The sequence below is a fragment of the Athene noctua genome, chromosome 5 (genome assembly GCF_965140245.1).
Source record: "Athene noctua chromosome 5, bAthNoc1.hap1.1, whole genome shotgun sequence".
NCBI classification, from domain to species: Eukaryota; Metazoa; Chordata; class Aves; order Strigiformes; family Strigidae; genus Athene; species Athene noctua.
This window is the reverse complement of record NC_134041.1, coordinates 57,415,031-57,433,038: the sequence shown is the minus strand read 5'-3', so window position 1 is coordinate 57,433,038 and position 18,008 is coordinate 57,415,031. Positions and strand designations below refer to the sequence as shown.

The window sequence follows — 18,008 nt, the reverse complement described above, 5'->3', positions numbered from 1 at the left end:
ATACCGGGCTGCTGCACACCAAGCAAGTTGGCTTCCAGCCTGCAAAATGTTTCAACTTCACTCAACTGAGGCAAGACCCACGTTTTATTAAAACAGGTTTATCTTCCTGCAAATAAACCTCAACAGCTTTTACGCCCTGAAGAAGCAACTTCGGTTTGCCGTCTCTCCCTCCTCCCCCCCACCCACAACAAAACATTCAAAATCTGGTGAGTAAAGAATTACCAGTTACAGCTTTCTTAACCTTGCCCACGTCGGGCTGGTATGCAACAGGTTTCAATGTTTGTTTTTATAATAAATAAAGCCAAACTATGATGAGACAAGTAAGCTCTTTCTCCCTCCTCTGCCTTCTTTGAAGATGGCCTTTTATTCTCGGACTTAAGCAAAATTGTAAAGCGGTTAATAAAACAAAGGGCATTCCTTATCTCACATTTAAGCCTGTTCCAAATAATCTAGACAACCTTAAAAAAATCCAAGCTTGCCTGTCAGTCATTTAATAAAGAAATACTATTAAAAATCAAAAGGTAACACCACCCCCCCAAACACTTTCTCCACTTCTTCAATATCTACCAGCCTGCCCCATAATCTCATTTTTCCTGATAAAAAGAAGGAAAAAAAAAGGGGGGGAGGAAGAAAAAACCCCCCAGTTTTCCAGGCAAGCAGCAAAACCTAAACAAAATTAAAGAAGCATAAAGCCCAACTTGAACAGCAGACAAGTATGCGGAGAACAGTGTGACCTTTCCTTATCACCCACTGACATGCTTAATCGTTTCCAAACAAAAAATGCTCTTTTCCGCCACTTCTTCATTCTGCAAGCACCTCCAGTGCCTGCATGGCTGGTAAAGAGTTAAATCTCCCACTATCCCCTGCTGCCTGCGAAAAATCACGGAAACAATTGAGACATTGTCCAGTGAACAAGACTCCCAGGGACTGACATTTTTGTTTATGTCCCAGTTCTCAGCCTGTCAATTTTCACTCCCAACGTTAAAAGCCCGGCTTGCCCCAATACAGCCCGCCCTTGGCTGAAAAGACTCCACTTCATTTATTTTATTAAAGCTATGGCGTGTTTATGATTCAGAGCTCTCCCCATCTGAGGACCTGTTGGTCCCATCCCCCTGCCTTCCTCGCTGCCCTGCAATAGCGACTTCCTAACTCCGAGGAGGCTTTGCAGTGCCTTTTACAGAGCCACTGCCAGGAAAATAACTGCACTTAGGTTTAACACCAATGTTCGCATTTTGCTGGGGTATGAAACATGCATTACTGTACTCTAGTCCCTTAAAATAGCCTTTGATTATTAACTGGAGTGGGGTAGAGGGGAAGGGAGTTGGATACTAAGCCACAGTGGCAGGAACTTCAAAAAGAAAATTAAAAAAAAAAAAACAAACAACCAAACCACACCCACTCCTGATACCCAGCAGCAAACTAGAAAATACACGTAATGGAGTAAAACAAACATCTTGGAGCAAAGCGCCGTTTTCTCTGCTGCTCCACGGCTGCATTTCCTGCCTGCGTTTTCATAATGACCGGAGCGTCAGGCCCAAAATATATCCCTCTCCTTCACCTCTGCCATCCTCTCCCCGCCATTCCCAGCACAACTTGTTTTTTTTTTTTTTTTTCGTTACGCTCTCAATACTTTATCTCCATGAAAAGCACACACAGCGGTCACCAGCGTTTCCTGTTTGCCGAGTGTGCTTTAACTATATCACACCCTCCGCCGCTGCGCTGGAATGCACAGCATATGGCATTGTGAAAGGGTTTACTGTCGAATAATGGCAGCAATGCAGTCCTGCTGGTTTATATCAAACCCTGTCACTCTCTTCACGGAGGTCTCTCTCGTGCTCTCTGAGAGGCGAGGTAAAACACACACACACACGCTACTTCGAGTCTCACGTAGGACCTCGGCAGAAGCCTGCCTGGATCAAGACCTGCAAAACTCAAGGCAGGTTAAAGGGGAAAACTCAAGGGAAGATTGCAACTTATGAAGTGGTGACTTGCAGTCACTCATGAATTGTTTCGACTCTTAGTCCCCATAACATCTGCAGGACCCTTTTATAGGTAGACGAAAGGGCTGTTCAAAAGTTTTTAGTTCCTCGCTGTGATTCCTACAGGCAGAGCCAGCATTGGGTGGAGGACAGCTACACACCTGAGTCCCTCTTCTCCAGGATGGCAGGGCTGTCAGCCTGAGCAACTGCCTGAACTCCATCCCCAAGCACAGCTTCGTCTTTCAAAAATCAGCAACGATATACTTGGTTATGAAAACATCCATGCGAAAGCCAAACATGCATTGCCACCTTTCACTTTGGGTCAAAGTTTCAAAACTGCATTTTCATTTAATTGCTCACGGGTTTATTTTTGTGTTGGCTTTTTTTTTTTAAAAAAAAGCAACTTTAAAAGAAAAAGACTCACAAATAAATAAATAAAGTGCTGCTTCCAACTGCAGTCAGGTTTAGCTAAGACGCTCACAAAGGTTATACTTCAAAGTGCTTTTTGTGCAGATCTTGAAATGCCTTCCCATGCCCAGATGCATTCGTCCAACAGATGCTGAAATGAGTAGCAATACTTTTAAAGCCCATTGAAATGCATCCATCCACCGTCTCTTCATAAAAGGAAGCCTTACTTAACAGGCATTTATTACTGCTGAACTAGGGTTGAAAGTTCAGTGTCCTTATAGACCAAAATTATCAAGATTTCTGAGTTTGCAGCCCACATTTAAGTCCTAATGAGCTATTGTACCACACTCACTGCTATTAACTCTTTGATGTCAGGAACCCATGTTGCTCTTTTAAACGTCTCACAGATGTCCAAGGGAAAAAAGTGCAAAGCTCACCTGTGCTGAAGGACAGGTGAGCACCTTTTTTTTTTTTCCCCTTTAGTCCCCTCCAGCAAAATATGCAAAGACAACTACAGCATAAAATATGCATGTCAAAGACAGGCTAGGCTACCAGCTCGGACTGTGAACTCGGAGCCAGGGGAGCTGTACATTGCTCCCAGCTTTGCCATGATGATATGCAGAACACGTTACCTTTCTGAGAAAGGGACGGGAGCACATGATGCCCATCACACCACACGTGTCCAGCAACCAAACCACTGCTGTGCCTTGCATTGCACAGCCCTATCTCTCCTGGATCTGAGCTCTTTGGGGCAGGGACAACAACCTGCTTTTCTGAGAGTAACTTGCCTGCCAGATCCTCTTAAATATAGGTAACAATAAAGTGATAATGAAATTATATTTAACAACCTGCTTATTGCACAATCACAGCTGTGAAACACTGTGTCCAATGGGAGATGTCACCATCAGGCTTGGATGGTGCTTGGGAAAGAAGGGTCCCTAATTTTCCAACTCCAGACTAAGGCACCCACTCCCAACAACCAGAATGATGCTTTAATGCAAGAGTCATGAGCCCAGCTCAGTGCCTGGGCAAGAAGCAGCTGAGTCGTCCAGAAAGCAAACAGGGCGCCAGCTCTTTGGCCATTCTCCTCTCTCATGAGTGCAGGGGTTGCTCCCTCACATTTTCTCACCATTTACTCATCCCCACGGATTCTTCAGTGCAGAGATCTGAGGTGACCAAACGATTGCCTATGCAGGAACAGAGCTTAACAGTCCATCTGTGGTGTGAGCAGACGCTCCCTGGACATGCCCCGGGCATGACGAGCAGAACAAGTTACTGCAGGGCGAGCTTCACCGAGGTCTTACAGCACCTCTCTAACTGCCCGGCCACACGCTTGGCTCTGGACATAGATGGAAGGAAACTTCACCTTCAGTCCAAACGGCATCTGCTACCTCACGTTTACCCCTCAGGCAGCAATTGTGGAGCAACCAGCATGCCTCAGATTCACACCAGAGCTTATCCCAAGGTAACCTGTCCTGGCCATCAGAGCCCTTTAATGAGGAGCACGTTACTTCATGTCCAGTAAACAACTTCCCTCCAAAGAGCTCAGCATGCCTGAAAAGCATCAAGATGGGGCGTCAACATGGAGTACTAGGGCTTCAGCAACTCAAACCTTTGCTTGCTTCATATTAATTAACCACGTAGACATGCCCAACATGCAGCAACAGAAGTTCTGCCGCCAGGGAAAACTGCGTGCTGCAGCCATTTGGGGTTTTCTAATGATGCTGCTTCCATGCAGCTGCCTGGCAGGAGACGCATTCATGGTCATAAATGCATGCTAAGAAAGTCTGGAGGCTTTCAGGTCCCTTCACTCTGCCTTCCTCTGTGAAAAACCATATCCCTATTACAGGGCAGTCACATCCCCATAACACACTATATTGACATTGCAGAGCTCTGTGGGCATACAACAGTGCAAAATTTTGTTGGTTTTGTCTTTCCTCTCTCAGACACTATCCTTCCAGCGAGGGGAGGAGGCCATGGAGATTTTGTGCATTTCCCAGTGTGCAGATGAGCAACAAAAGACCAAAACCCTCCTTCAGGGTGTCTCCTCCTCCTCCAGCCCTGGGAAGAAATACACAAGCACAAGAACAAGCTCCAGGGGAGAAGAGCTCAGGACATGCTATTCCTTCTCTCCCTCCCTTTCCCTTCTCAGTACTTGCTAGCTGGGAGACAGGCAGAAGCCATGACCATCTGTCAGAAAGGGGCTTTGTTTTATATAAATGCTCATTTCCAGCGCCCCAACTCAGAAAAGCATCACTATACAAGACAATACTTTGAGCATACATTCAAGTGTTGTCCTGAACATAGATAGACATCAGCTCATGTTTAAAGGTTTCTTGAATCAAGGCCTAAAAAGTAAAAAGGAAGGGGAAGTGGAAGCTAGTTTCCACAGTAATAGTTGAGAAGTCTTTGAGACCTGCCAACAGGAAAAATGCATGGTAGAGAACTGCTCCCCTCTCCTAGGAAACTAGCACAGACCCACCCCTTTCTGCAGGCTAGCACTGCAAGGTCCAGGGACACCAGCAGGTCTTTAATTTGAACCAAGAAGAAGATAGAGGGTAGGGCTGGAAAACAACAACAACAAAAATACCCACAAACACCCCAAAAAAACCCAAACCCAAGGATTTGGTTACTTAATTGTATCAAGGAGAATAGTCCAAAAGCACCATTCCTCAAGTATACACACACATAGGGGTTCAAACCATGCATGCCCAGGACGTCCTACCAGCCTATGCTTCATTATATATATACAAGTAATTCCTATACAGGCAAGCCTGGCTGCAGAGCTGCTGCTTGCTGGGGTAGAGGAAGGACTGGTTCAACTCCCCCAAACGTCCTGATTCCGAGAGATGAGACATAAGGTACATCTGACACAAGGACTCATGAATGTACAGAGTCCTGAGAGCACCTAAATAGCACCAAAAGTAACTTTCATCTAAGGTCTGGTATATGTTGGGATTTTAGGTTTTGATTTTAAAAACTACTTCAGTTTCTTCTCTTTTTTTGGTTTTCCTGTGGGGCTGCAGGTTTTTTTGCATGCCTCAAATGCAGATGTGGAAATCATCAGTGTCTCAAAATCAGCTTGGGAAAGTTACTTATCTTTCTGGTCACAGTGGTAAAACAGAGGAGCGAGCAATGCTTCCCTATCTCAGGAAAATGCTGAATGATCTTCCTCACTGGTATCTGTCAGGCAAAAGTAAGGCAAGGTCCCTTGGAACCAGACCCCTGCTACCAGTCCACTGTGTATTTAAAACCAGAGTGTGTTTGACAAAAATTTTTAGCTTCACTTTGTGAAACTAGGCACAGAACATTGCTTGGAGAGAGATTAGGGGTGTGAGATTATTTTATGAAGGCACCACTCCTTGTTATTTGCAACATCTTTAACTCTCCAAAGGCTTTCCAAAATGGCTCTTGTCCCTTGCCAAATAGGTCTTCATAGGACAGAGGAGAAGGCATCCTTCCTTCTCTTTATGCAGTGGCTTACTAGGCAGCTTCATTTTCTTCCATAGGAGAGACTACAGCTGTCTACACAGTCTAAAAAGAGAAGTATTCCATAAATAATCTAATCCCAAACCACATGGACTGGTCAGAAGAACTATAATCCTGGGCTTCAGCAATTTGGCAAACAAATGGTCCTGAGCCCAGCAATGCCAGCTTCCTTCCTTTCTTTTAAATGATAAATACATGCTGTTTTCCTTACTACAGCACCTGGACACAGTACACAGACCTTGTTTAGACAGAAAATAGGAGGTTCCTATTCAAGTGGGCTTGTCTGCATGGGGAAGTTTTTGTGCAAGGGCTCAAGTGTGAATTGAAAAATGCAGAACAACTATTTCGAATTATCTCTCCGTGTGGACACTGTTATTCAGCACTAAGAGCTTCTTTGTGAGACTTAGCTTAATCCGTTTCCAAAGCGGATTAAGCTAAACCACACAAAGGACCTCTAAGTGCTGAATAAGAGTGGCCGCATGGAGAGATAATGAGGAATAGTTATTCTGAGACAGCTACTTCGACTGCATATTTGGGCTTTTCTGATCTGCGTCAACAAGTCCAAAGTTCTACTGGAAAGGGAAGGCTGCGGTTCTAAAAATTTGGGAAAAAACAGTGCCAGGGCCGTATCATAACCATTAAATCTTCTGTTCTATGCACGATGGCTGCTCCTGCTTCCGTCAGCACGGGCTCTGGCTTCAAACCAGGCTGCATTATTCAATACCTACTTCTCTAAGCTCCAGATTGAATCCAGCCACAAACTTCAGCTGCAGACAGGGTGCACGGGGAGAAGGACCTGTGGCGAGTGGCCCTGCCAAGTCTGCCACCCTCGGTACACATCGTCTTTGATCTGACAGGCTCACCCATCTGGCTCTCCAGCATCACCCGGCGCTGCCGCGGCTCTTCGCCTGCTGCCAAGGCCAAGCCGCCGCACACAGCGGCTGCTGCTGCTGCTGCAGTCCTTGTGCACGCCCCAGGCTTCGGGGACGGACCGTCTGCACTCTCTCCATTCCTCTCGGCACAACCACTCTTCTGCAGGAGAGGTGATAGCTCGCCAATACTTTATTTTAGGCCCACGTAAGTCTCTAAAAGTTAATTTAAAATGCATGCTCCAGCATAACATATACTGCCAGGTGACTGAATCCAAAACACAGCTCAGGCTCCTCTTTCCTAAAGTACTCTCTCCTAAACCATCTTCCCAGTGTAGGTTTCTACCTTGAAATATTCTCCCTGCAGTTTTACTGTATCCCAAACTGGCTAGTCAGAAAAGGCCAGTATTCAGGGACTCATATTTACATCACATTCAGGACATAATGGGTATTTTATAAACAAAAGATACAAGAGGGAAGTCTGCAGTAGATGCACTTCCAACAACACCAAAGGCAGCACAGTTACATCTTTCTTAAGGATCTCTGATGAGCAAGCTTTTGTCTTGCTTCTCCCTCACCCAGAAAGTTTCAATACTCAGATATGTCAGAGCAACACACCAGATATGTTTTGGTGTGCCACAAACCAAGATGCCGAATTCTCAGGGCTCCAGCTCAAGAGTTGCGGCACAGCTCCTCCAGGAAATCAAAACTGATGCTGGTTCACCACAACATCCTGGGCTATAAACCTGCTGCTTCAGGAGGACCTGTTGAGCTGTCTCCAGTAATGTCAGAGACGCCTGGCCCTGCCTGGGAGCAGGCAGCACTGCAGCCATCTCAAGGTAAGCCACCCCAGCACCCATGAGCCAGAGCCCATGCCCGCACCAAGGCCCAGGTTCTCCCAAAGTCCAGCTGGGTGATTCACAAGAAATGGATGCTCAACAGATTGTGCCAAGCATATCATAACACCCCTTATTCACCTGCCTTCTCCTGAAGCAACACTTAGGGTTGCCAACACCTACAATTTCATAGCCAGTCTAGCAATACTTGCTATTTTTCTTAAAGCGTGGTAGCCTTGAAGTCAAGCGTTTAGGGAAGAATCTCAGCCTCTGCTTACAGCACACAGCAAGCTCCTGAACTGCTGTAGAGCAAAGTTTGAGAATGAGTGGAGTATACCCTGCAGGCTCAGGAACCAGAAAACAAATAAAGAGAATATAAAACATATTATTTAAGAAACAGAAAACAAACAAAAACACCACCAAAAAAACCCCCCACCAATCCTCATGATCTTTTGAGGCCTGACTCATGATCCTAGAACAATTGAGGTTGGCAGTACTGTACATTTTACAGCATTTATTCACAGCTGAAATATCTGAACATCCAAATACTTCAGAGTTCTTGGAGCTACCCACAGATCTCCTGACTACAACCAAGCGTGACAATTCAACCCAGCTGCCAATCCAGCCCCAAGGTGTCTTCTGAAGGTGCTTTAGTGCTGACTGATGTTTGCAGAAGCATTAAATTCCTGCTCACTTCACAGTAAGAAGTACAAGCCTGCATATTTCCCCAATCTCAGCATTAAAATAGAGGGGTTACCTCCAGTACCTAAATAAGGTCTGCAGAAGACAGACGCCGTGCCACAGAGTAAACACAATGGCATGAAGCAGTCCCCTGAAGTTCGAACTATTTTGCAAACGTATCAAATTACCAAGTTAATTACTTTTTAGGAGTCCACAATTCTTCTGTGCTCTACACAAACCAAGCACTAGGTTTCCCATTCATATTTAGTGGGTACTGAATATAACGTGTGCATTTTATAGGAATCTATCCAAAATAATTTTATTGGGCTGCTGGTAGGTGAATTCTATACTTAGCCCTAAACATTCAGGTTCGAACACAGGGTTTTTTCAAACACAACCCTTCCCAATGAAAAATCAAAAGAAATTAGTGGTGAAAGATTTAGCCACAAAATTCTCAGCAAGTTTAATTTGTTTTGTGGCTTAATTCCATGCGCCTCTGAAAATTCCGGACAAGATGTTTGCACACTTTTAGGCATGTATTAATGAAACATTTTGTTTACTTTGCAACTGCCAGAGCAATTAGCCAAATAAAGCACAGCACATTTAAAAAGGAGAGAGTCACTAAAGGAGCTTTCCAATTAAGTCTGCACGGATATTTCTGTAGTGTGAGTCTTGGGGATCTGTGTTGGGTCCATGCACCTACCTGCCATCAGGGACTGCTAGGGTACCAGTACAGCTCAGACATGCAGCCCTCTCCTCCTCACGTGCCTCTCTCAATACCAGGCACTGACATGAATCATGCCCAACTCCCTCCCACACCACCACCACGTTCCTGCAATTCTCAACAGAGCCTGCATACTCAGAGGATTGCCCTGCAGATCTCCAGGGAAGAGGGTGACCCACCGTGGGCACACGTGGCTTGAAATCCAAGAACATCTCAAGAGGTTACTGCAGAGGAAGAACAGTCTCTCTACAACAAAATATTAAAGACAAAGCAAGAGCTTTAAAAGCCCTCCTGGGGCACTGCGAGTGGAAGTTGCAAGATGTTCCAGATGGCCTTATACATACAGCACTGTGTATACCTCTGGATGAACCCCACTTCTGGCCTGTCTGAAGGGACACACTCTATGTAATTTTTTTAATCTAAGACAAACTTCATGATTACTTGTAGGTATTTGTCTTTGCTTTCAAAGTGCGTAAGTGTAAACCACATGAGACTGGAAGAAATCTGGGATCAGACATGGCAGACTGTGCAGATTCAACTCCTAACTGATCTGGGAAACAACTCCTGATTCCTCCGAACAGCCCAGCGGTCCCAGACACTCGCTGTCCATGCACGTTGAAGAGGCTAACAGAGAGTACTCTTCAGATGTTTTGCCTTCAGTTTTGCTTGTCACATTAAGTTTTGAAAACATTTTTACCTTCTTCAAAAAAAAGACGAAGAAAACAAGTTAGATACACCACTGCACAGTGATTCTTTGTTCTTGGGGATTCAGTCTACTTTATGGCTCTGTTCATTACATATTAGAAAACTCAGGCCAAATAGTACTAGAAGTCCTCCCCTAAGGTAACATTTACATTTACTTCAAAAGGCCTCCTTGCAGAAGAAAACGCAGGAATTTTTAAACCTTTAACTGTTTCGTAAGAAATATACTGTACCAAACCACCACCATTTTGGGTTCTGAATGTTTTTGTCTGTTAAAAAGGAAGCTAAAAGCAAGTCTTCGTACATCTGAGACAGCAGGAGGCAGGATCCCAGGACCAGTCATTTTCATGTGAGAATCCCACTCCTTGGGCACCCAGATCTCATCCTTCTCACCACACTGGCAGCACATACGTGGAGGAGATCAGGTGCACACTGAACATGGGATTTCAGGACAACTAGCACCCTACCTGCTTAGAGAAGCATACAAAGCACCCAGCTGGGGTCTGCTTTTCAGCCAAAAAAACTTCCTGCTAAAACTGTTTTACAAAGTCTTAATATCATCAACGTAGGCCAGAAAAAAGGAGGGGAAATAACCACAAAAAACCTTAAAAAAATCCCAGCCTCCTAATAGTACTATCCACAGGCTGAATTCAAAATTTTGACCTAGCAAGCTTAATAGCATACTATTAAAACAATTTTTCCCCCGGTTTTCTTTCACCTTTGGACACAGATAAGCAGCATGACTGTGCCAGAGCAAGATGCAAGAGTCTTACAAGATGGGTGAAGCACCTAAATGCAAATAAATGCACTGGTCTTAAATGGAGCCTCATGCTGTACCTTCCTCAAGACATGCTGAACATAATTTCAGCTTAATATTCTGTTTCTCATTATGGGCCTTGGAGACCCTCTCAAGCACCATGAAAAGCAGTATTAACCCAGCCCTCGGCACTGGGGGCAATCCAGCCAAATTATTCATGCTGGTCTTTTGCTTCAATTTTTGTAGTCTTAACTCAATGTTCTTAAACAAATCTGAAAGGAGGAAGGCTGACAAATAGTACAGACTTTACTTAAGACATTATAGACAGCCATGTTCTGCAGCCTTGAGTCATTAAGCTAAAAACCTGTGCTGAAGCCAAGGGGAGTTTCATCAGAGCTGGGCGTAAAGGCTACAGCCCTGACATGGAGCTTGTGGTAGTCACAGCCAAGCACTGAGAAGCAAGAATGTTAAAAAAAAAAAAAAAAAAGAAAAAAAGAAAGGAAAAAGGAAGGGGAGAAGAAAAGAAAAAAAGGAAAAAAAGGGAAAGAAACTCCCCACATTGTCCTTTCCTCTCTGTAATCCAGCTATAAAGATTACCCTCAAATCCTGATTTCAGATAGAGAAAAGATAAGAAATGATTTGCAGGTGTTAGCATTTTCCTACAGATCTTTAGGGCAGCGCAACTGATTTCAAGATGAAAAACTGGCACAGGTACACTTGGCAGGTAGACAAGACACAGCAGTGTGGGTGGAGAATCAGTTTCCAACCCTATATGTTACACATTACACTCGCACAGAAACATCAGCATGCCCATGAAATACCCTGCATTGTTCCATAAAAAGATTAATTGCGTTTTCATGTATGCAGAAATGGGTGTAGGGCCTCATGCAAGAGCAGCCAGGTCCCAGGTGCCGTGGGCCGGCACAGCAGTGACGGACGGGGACACCAGAGAAGCCTGACACATCCCAGGCCAACTGGCATCTGCAGCCACTTCATCTCCCTGAATGCCATTACCCACTCTAACTTTATTGACCAAAAAATAAGACCATTTTTACTCCACAGAATTAATGTGGCCTGGGGCGGATGCCAGGAAAAAGGGTGGAAAAAGCTGCCCCTTATTTATTTATTTTAACAAAACAAGGCAAAACAGTTTGCTGCTAGAAATAAACATTAAACCTTGCAGAACCTCCCCCCACTCCCAAAACCCACCACTGCTTCCCCCCTCACTCCCTCCTCCACCTCCTCTCCCTCCAACATTGTAAGTAGCACAAAAGATCACATTACAAATGCCAGCTGTGGCTCTTTTGGAAGGTGGCCTCCATCTCGGAGGTAGTATATGTTCCTCACAGCCTAAGTGGTTGCTATGGTAAATATGCTTTTTATTGAACAGCAGAGTGAAACAGCTTTTAAAGAGACCCATAAGAACCCCATAAATGGTCAAAATACAAGGCAGATCAACCTCAGCCTCCCTGGAAACATGTTTCTCTTTATTTTCCAAAATGATTGCAATTTTTGAACCCTTTTTTTTTTGGTGTGTTTGTGTTGTTCACCCGTCTCCACCTTGCCCATACCTGGGTGAGGAGGCTGGAGCGGGCCGGGGGAGCCAGGATCCCAACCAGCCCTCCCCAGCACAATGAGCTGCTTTGGCTTTAAGAGGCAAGCGCCTGCTCTCCTGCGCAGCAGGAAGCTCCAGCGACAGCAGATGCTCAGCACTGGGAAGTGCAGATGAACCCCAACGAAGCTACCCACCAAACTCAGCCTGCCCTCCCAGGCTGCAACCAGCCAGGAGAAACTTCCTTCTCCCTCGTCATCACCTCCTACCACCCTGACACAACTTCACCGTGCCAGCCCCAGCGTCCCGTGAACACTCCCATGCCCTGTGCCGGTCCTCCAGCACAGCAGTAAAAAAAAAAATTAAAATGAGAAAATTACTTTGGTTCATTTCTTATTAAGAGTAAGATGACAGCGGGTTTTGATGGCTGTAGATTTCAAGATAACCAGCCAAACATCTTTTCTCTGATCTCTTCCTAGAGTGACAGCCCAAGTGGATGGGAAGGAAGAGCAAAGTCATTCTGAAAAAGTGAAACAACCAATGCTACATAGCAACTAGGCAAATACCAGTCTTGTTCCCATCGCTCTCTGCTGGGATGGTTTAGAAGCTGTGGACTCTAAAAGACAGGCAACTGTTCTTCTTTTTAAATAAGAAATAAAGACACTCATAGCAAAGGGCTGACACTTCTCAAGTTAGAGACAACGGAAAAAGAAGCTCCTCAAAAATATTTAGTATGATTTGAGATTTCTAACAAAACAAATGTGTGTCTTGGATGATCTACCAGCTATGTCAGTTTTACACTGTATAGCAAAAGATAAAGAACAATGTTTCTTTTCCTGGGATTCACCTAATCATCCAATGGTTATAAAAATGTTAAAAAAAAAAAAACACAAACCCATGTAAAACTTGATGATAAACTATATGCTATCCCACTATGTGCCATCTTCCCCAGAAATAAATTTCTCAGATGAACACCTAGAACTAAGATGGTCCTTAACAACAGAAAGCACTGACACTGGCTATGGGTGAGGATGGGCCAATGCATACCGCCCCTCTTCCATAACACCATATAAACAGTTTTATTTTAGACCTCTAGGGACGCTATGTTAGAAAGTAAAATAAAACCCCAAGCCCCTGTCATGCAAATTTGTATTGAACATTTCAAAGTCATCATTGTTTTTATAATAGAAGCAAGAAAATTTAACCAAGAACTGAAAAATTGAGAAGTTAATAAATGAAGCTGGGTTTAGCAATGCTACTCATTATAAAGCAGGTTTGATAATTTGCAGGTAAGTAGTAAACATTCAATAACACATTTTACACTAAATGAAAAGTCATCACAACACAAAGGGACATGTGCTCTGTTGAGGCTGCACCCAGGTAAAATGCTGACCAACTCTCACAAAACTTTCATTCAAGATTTTGTAATAAAAGAATTTTTTAGTAAAGGCCATAGAACAGGCTTGGTTTTTATTTTTTTAATGCTTTCCAAAAGTGTCTCTTCATTCTCTTCAGTTCAACATTGTCAGATGTGTAAACCAGCCTGATTGGACTTCACTGCCACTAAATAATTCTGCAGTGTGTAAAGAGCATTTTCAATTCTCTGCTCTCCTACGAGGCACATGAATGATAATCTCATAAACAGCCCAGCAATAGTAAATGTATTCCCTCCTTTTACCATGGGCTTGTTAGGGTTTTTGTTTGTTTTTAAGTATTTTTCTTTTGGTTTGTATAAAAGAAAACGGATGACAACCAATGCCATTAATGTCAAATGCCTTTTTTTTTTTTTTTTTAAACAAAGGAAGAACATCTTTCTGCGTTTACTTACAACAATGTGTGCTGGAGATGGAGACCTAGCATCCTTGAGGGCTTGTCTACTCTGAAGGCTCCCTGCCTGAACATCAAGCAGTGGCCATTTCATCTGCAGATACTGGATGGAGGAAACAAAAATGGGGAAAGAAAAATGAGTTCAGAAAAGAAAGGCAAAAAAAATAACAAATCTTAGGTAACATGGGTAAAAAGATATAAATTAAAACTTATGCAAGGAACTGAAAACAAAAATTAAGACGACTTTGCATGTTTGTGGAGACAAAATCTGTGCAGAACACTAACAATTTCATACCACCACATTACAGTTCAGGAATAAGAAAATAAAGCAGATTGCAAAGACAGTATTACATTGATTTTACTAATCATAGCAAATCTGGAAGAAGAATAAAACCCACACAGAAACAAAAATATCAAAACCATAGACAGGATGGGACAAAGGAGGGGAAGGTGAATTATCAGTCTCAGGAGAGGGAAAACACGTCTCGTGGGTTAAGAACATGATCTCATTATTTAATGGGTCATCTGTCAACCTTCTTTCAACAAATGCACCATGTCAACTCCTCTGGCTTCACAGTGCTATAGAAGCCCTAAAAGGCAGAGGTCTACCCCAAAAAGACCCATCACTGCTGGGTCTTAGCACCTGTTTTCTCTACTTTCATCATTCCTGGAAGTCACCATGGATTATTTTCTTCTTGTTCATCTTCTGTCAGACAACCCTGAAGGGGTTCGCACAGTGTAACTTATTCAATTGCAAGGCCAAACTAAATAAGCTCTCCCGTTGATGATGTCCAAGGCAGTACCGCCTGGTGCACCCAGGCCACGCTGTGCAGGGCAGGCGCTGGGCATAGCCACAACTCCTTTCTGTCACTGGCACTGGCAGATAGGCTGAATACACACAGGCAGCGAGTCTGCAGCGTAAGCGGGTGTTGATTCAAAAGCAAAAAAAGCTCAACTACTCTTCAAGAAAGAGCAGAACATCCCCACAAATCTAAACGGCATCAAATATCAACTAAAACTTCTGCTCTTGGGTATGCATGTTCTGTCACTAAACTCACCGGAGGAGCCATTGCACCCCCCGTCGGATCACACAGTGGAGCTCCAGGCTTCCACCAACTGGTGAAGTCTTGAGCTGGTACCCAGATTGCTGCATCACAAGCACTCGATTCTGACCAAGAGAAGCCCCACAGAGAAATTAGTCAGCCCAAACAGACTTCTACGCAGTACATCTAAATATAATTTCAGCCCAAGCTATTCCCTCTGCATGGTGCTGCACTGTGCCAATTAGGCATACTGGCTAATACGTGATCTCTGAAAGCCCTGTATCATGCCATACATCATCAGCTCCCTCCCAGAACTAAGAAAAGCATCTGTACACATAGATCAGGCCACTGCAGAAGATCCTATTTAGCACTAGGCTCTGGTTGTCCTAACAGATCTATTCCTAGAAAATATTTCGAGAAATAGTTATGTTTACCCCTTCCTTCTTCTTTTTTTTTTTTTTTTTTTTTTTTTTGGGGGGGGGGGTGTTTTTGTTGGTTTTGGTTTGGGTTTTTTTTAAGTAAGAGTAATCTTGAAGGACAACCACACACAAACAACCCCCACCACTGCAGAAGAACAACGGAAGTCATATCTAAATCTCCATGAAGGAAGGAAGGAGATCTGGTTCCATGCTTTCAGCACATCACTATCACATTTGCTCACGTATGCAAAACATTTGCTAGCATACAAGTCTGTTTGCTGCAAGACCCTGGGCACGAAGGTGACCAGAAGCAGGAGTCAGAAGGAGGATGCATTACCAATTCCCATCACTTGGAGGGCCCGAGATTTCTGAGCTACTGGAATGCAAATAAACAAACCCATACACTGGATTTGTGCCCCATACGAGTTCCTCAAGTTCCAAGAAGTCTTGTTTTTATTCATCTTCACATTTGGGATTTGTGTTATGCAGACCAGAATGTTTCAGCACTTCTTAAAAACAAGAAATAAAACTCAAACAAACCAGAACTAGTCTACCATAAGCGACATTTCTAACTCTTACGACTCAACTGTAAGCCTCCAGATATTTGACTGCTTGTATCAAATCCCTGCCCATCAATATAGGTGACCACCACATAAATTTTAAAGTTGAGATGATGTTAAAGTAACTTTCTAACCCTTTGTGGTTTCAAAAAAGTGCTTAAAAATGCAACCCAAGTGTACAGAAAATGGACTTAAAACCTAAGTCGACTGAGAGCTTCTTAACTTGAGGAGAAATCTGATACATTTAGGATTTGCAGATGGCACTATTAAACAACTCAACTCCTACACTTTTGTTAAGTCCATCAGTTCTCTTAGACAGTGATTGTAACACCACCAAACATAAAGGGGCATATGAATTTGCAGAAAGGGTCCTGATGGGTCATGGCTACTACTGGCTTCCTCAGGTTTTCCAGCCAGCTAGTGAAGTATTTTTCCCCTTTTCCAAGGAAAACATCCTCAGAGGGTATGTGCCTCGTGGTACACGCCTCTGTTTCAAACTCTACAACCATTTGGGAGAGTGAGACGTAATTTCTACAACAGCTAAAGCACTTACAAGAACCTGCCAGCTCAACTGGTGGCGTTGCAGGAAATGGCCACTAAGCCACTACCCACCAAAATAAACCAATCGCCCTCATTTTCCATGACCACTCCATGGTCATGAGCAACCCTGGAATATTCCTAAACCATGACAACCCATGAAGGAGCTCAGGTCAGCAGCTGTCCTAGAACACAGGCCAAGAAACACGTGGGCTTCTCTGAGACTGCCCCAAGGGCAGACTGAGGCACTGACACAGCAGCATAAGCAAGCTCACATCAGACCCTGTCCAGTCAGTAATTACTGCAGGGATTACAAAGCCTTCAGGACTGTCAGTTCTGCTGGGTTTTACTAGCAATAAATTCCCTCAGAAAAAAACAGAGTAAGAAGGTATGGTTGCTCCTGCTCCACCTCGATCTCACAAGAGACCATACTTTCAGCAGAGGTGCTCTCACACCAGGCTGACCAGCCTAAGTGCAAGATGAAAGTTTCAGAAGAGCTTACTGCTACTTTGCTTTTCAGCTTTTAAAACCCTTAGTTTGGACTCTCAATAAAGTCATTCTCTTTACCCACCCTTACCAAAGAGGATCCAAGAATGCTTACAGTGCAAAGGTTAAAACACAGCCAAAGCTGCTTCTCCTCTTGGACATGCATGTGGAGCACAGCAGGAATGGTCCAAACCCAGAGGGCTCAGTTTTGCTCTCAAGGACACACACGGACAGCTTCCATTTGCACCAGTGGGGGGAAAAAAAATTAAAAATAAAACACTCTGTCTCCACAGAGAGCAGTAACACACAAGGGTCAATAAAGCAACTTCCATGAGCTCTACCAAGTGGCCAAGATCCAGAGCAGCATCCCGGCCCTGCCAAGGGCGAGATGTTCTGTCTGTCAGATAAACAGAGGCCAGAGCCCACAGCCAATGCCTGCATCAAGCTAACAAACCCACAGCTTCCACGGCGGGACATTTACAAAAGAAAGTAAGTCCAATTTGCTGGCTTCAAAACGCCAGCCCCATTGATAGAGTATGAAATATTAGCATTGTTTAAGGTGACGAGCCTGACTCAAGGCCTCCTCATCCAAGAATTGTCATGCCTGTAACACAATATTGATGTGGTGGCTTATAATTCTTACTTTACATAAAAGCTTCATTGTGTGCCAAATTCAATCTCCACAGGCTACCTGAGCCACAGATTTTTACGAGTCTACATTTCAGCGCTGCGAGTCTACAATACACATAATTTTCAATTATGTTAGGGCAGAACAGGATCACTGCCTATATAACATTACTGGTTGGAGGAAATGAGACTCAGCCCTACTGCCGAGAGAGCTAACTGGATCCAGATGGTGGGCCGAGCGAGGCGGCCGGCCGAGCGAGCGACGTCGCAGCAGCCGCCCCCTCCACGACTCTCCTTCACGATGGAGAGAGATGCCAAGGCATCGCCGGGGCTGGGAGCTGGGATGGGAGGATGCTTGGGCAGGGGGGGGGAGTTGCATCATGGTGTGGGGAGGGTAAAGGAAGAGGGGGGAGAGGCGTGATTGCTTTTGCAGGTTTACTACTGCTGCCCTACACTACGATATTCTTATTAAAGAGGAGAAAAATTAAGTCCTGTTACAGTGGAGAGGTAAA

At 44.2% G+C, this 18,008-nt stretch overlaps 1 protein-coding gene across 22 annotated transcripts in view; it reads right to left on the bottom strand.

The window, feature by feature from the left end:
* TCF7L2 (transcription factor 7 like 2) overlaps positions 1-18,008 on the bottom strand; it is a 182,049-nt gene that overhangs the window by 102,884 nt on the left and 61,157 nt on the right. For 20 of the 22 annotated variants that reach the window (XR_012633731.1, XR_012633732.1, XM_074907752.1 and 17 more), the window contains one exon: positions 13,826-13,927. The exons of 1 other annotated variant lie outside the window; for it this stretch is intronic. Coding sequence is in view for 19 of the 21 variants with exons in the window: in XM_074907752.1 (XP_074763853.1) it covers positions 13,826-13,927 (102 nt within the window). In the remaining 2 variants the exon portion in view is untranslated. The remainder of the gene's footprint in view (positions 1-13,825; positions 13,928-18,008) is intronic. One more of the 22 variants, XM_074907760.1, reaches the window with a different exon arrangement.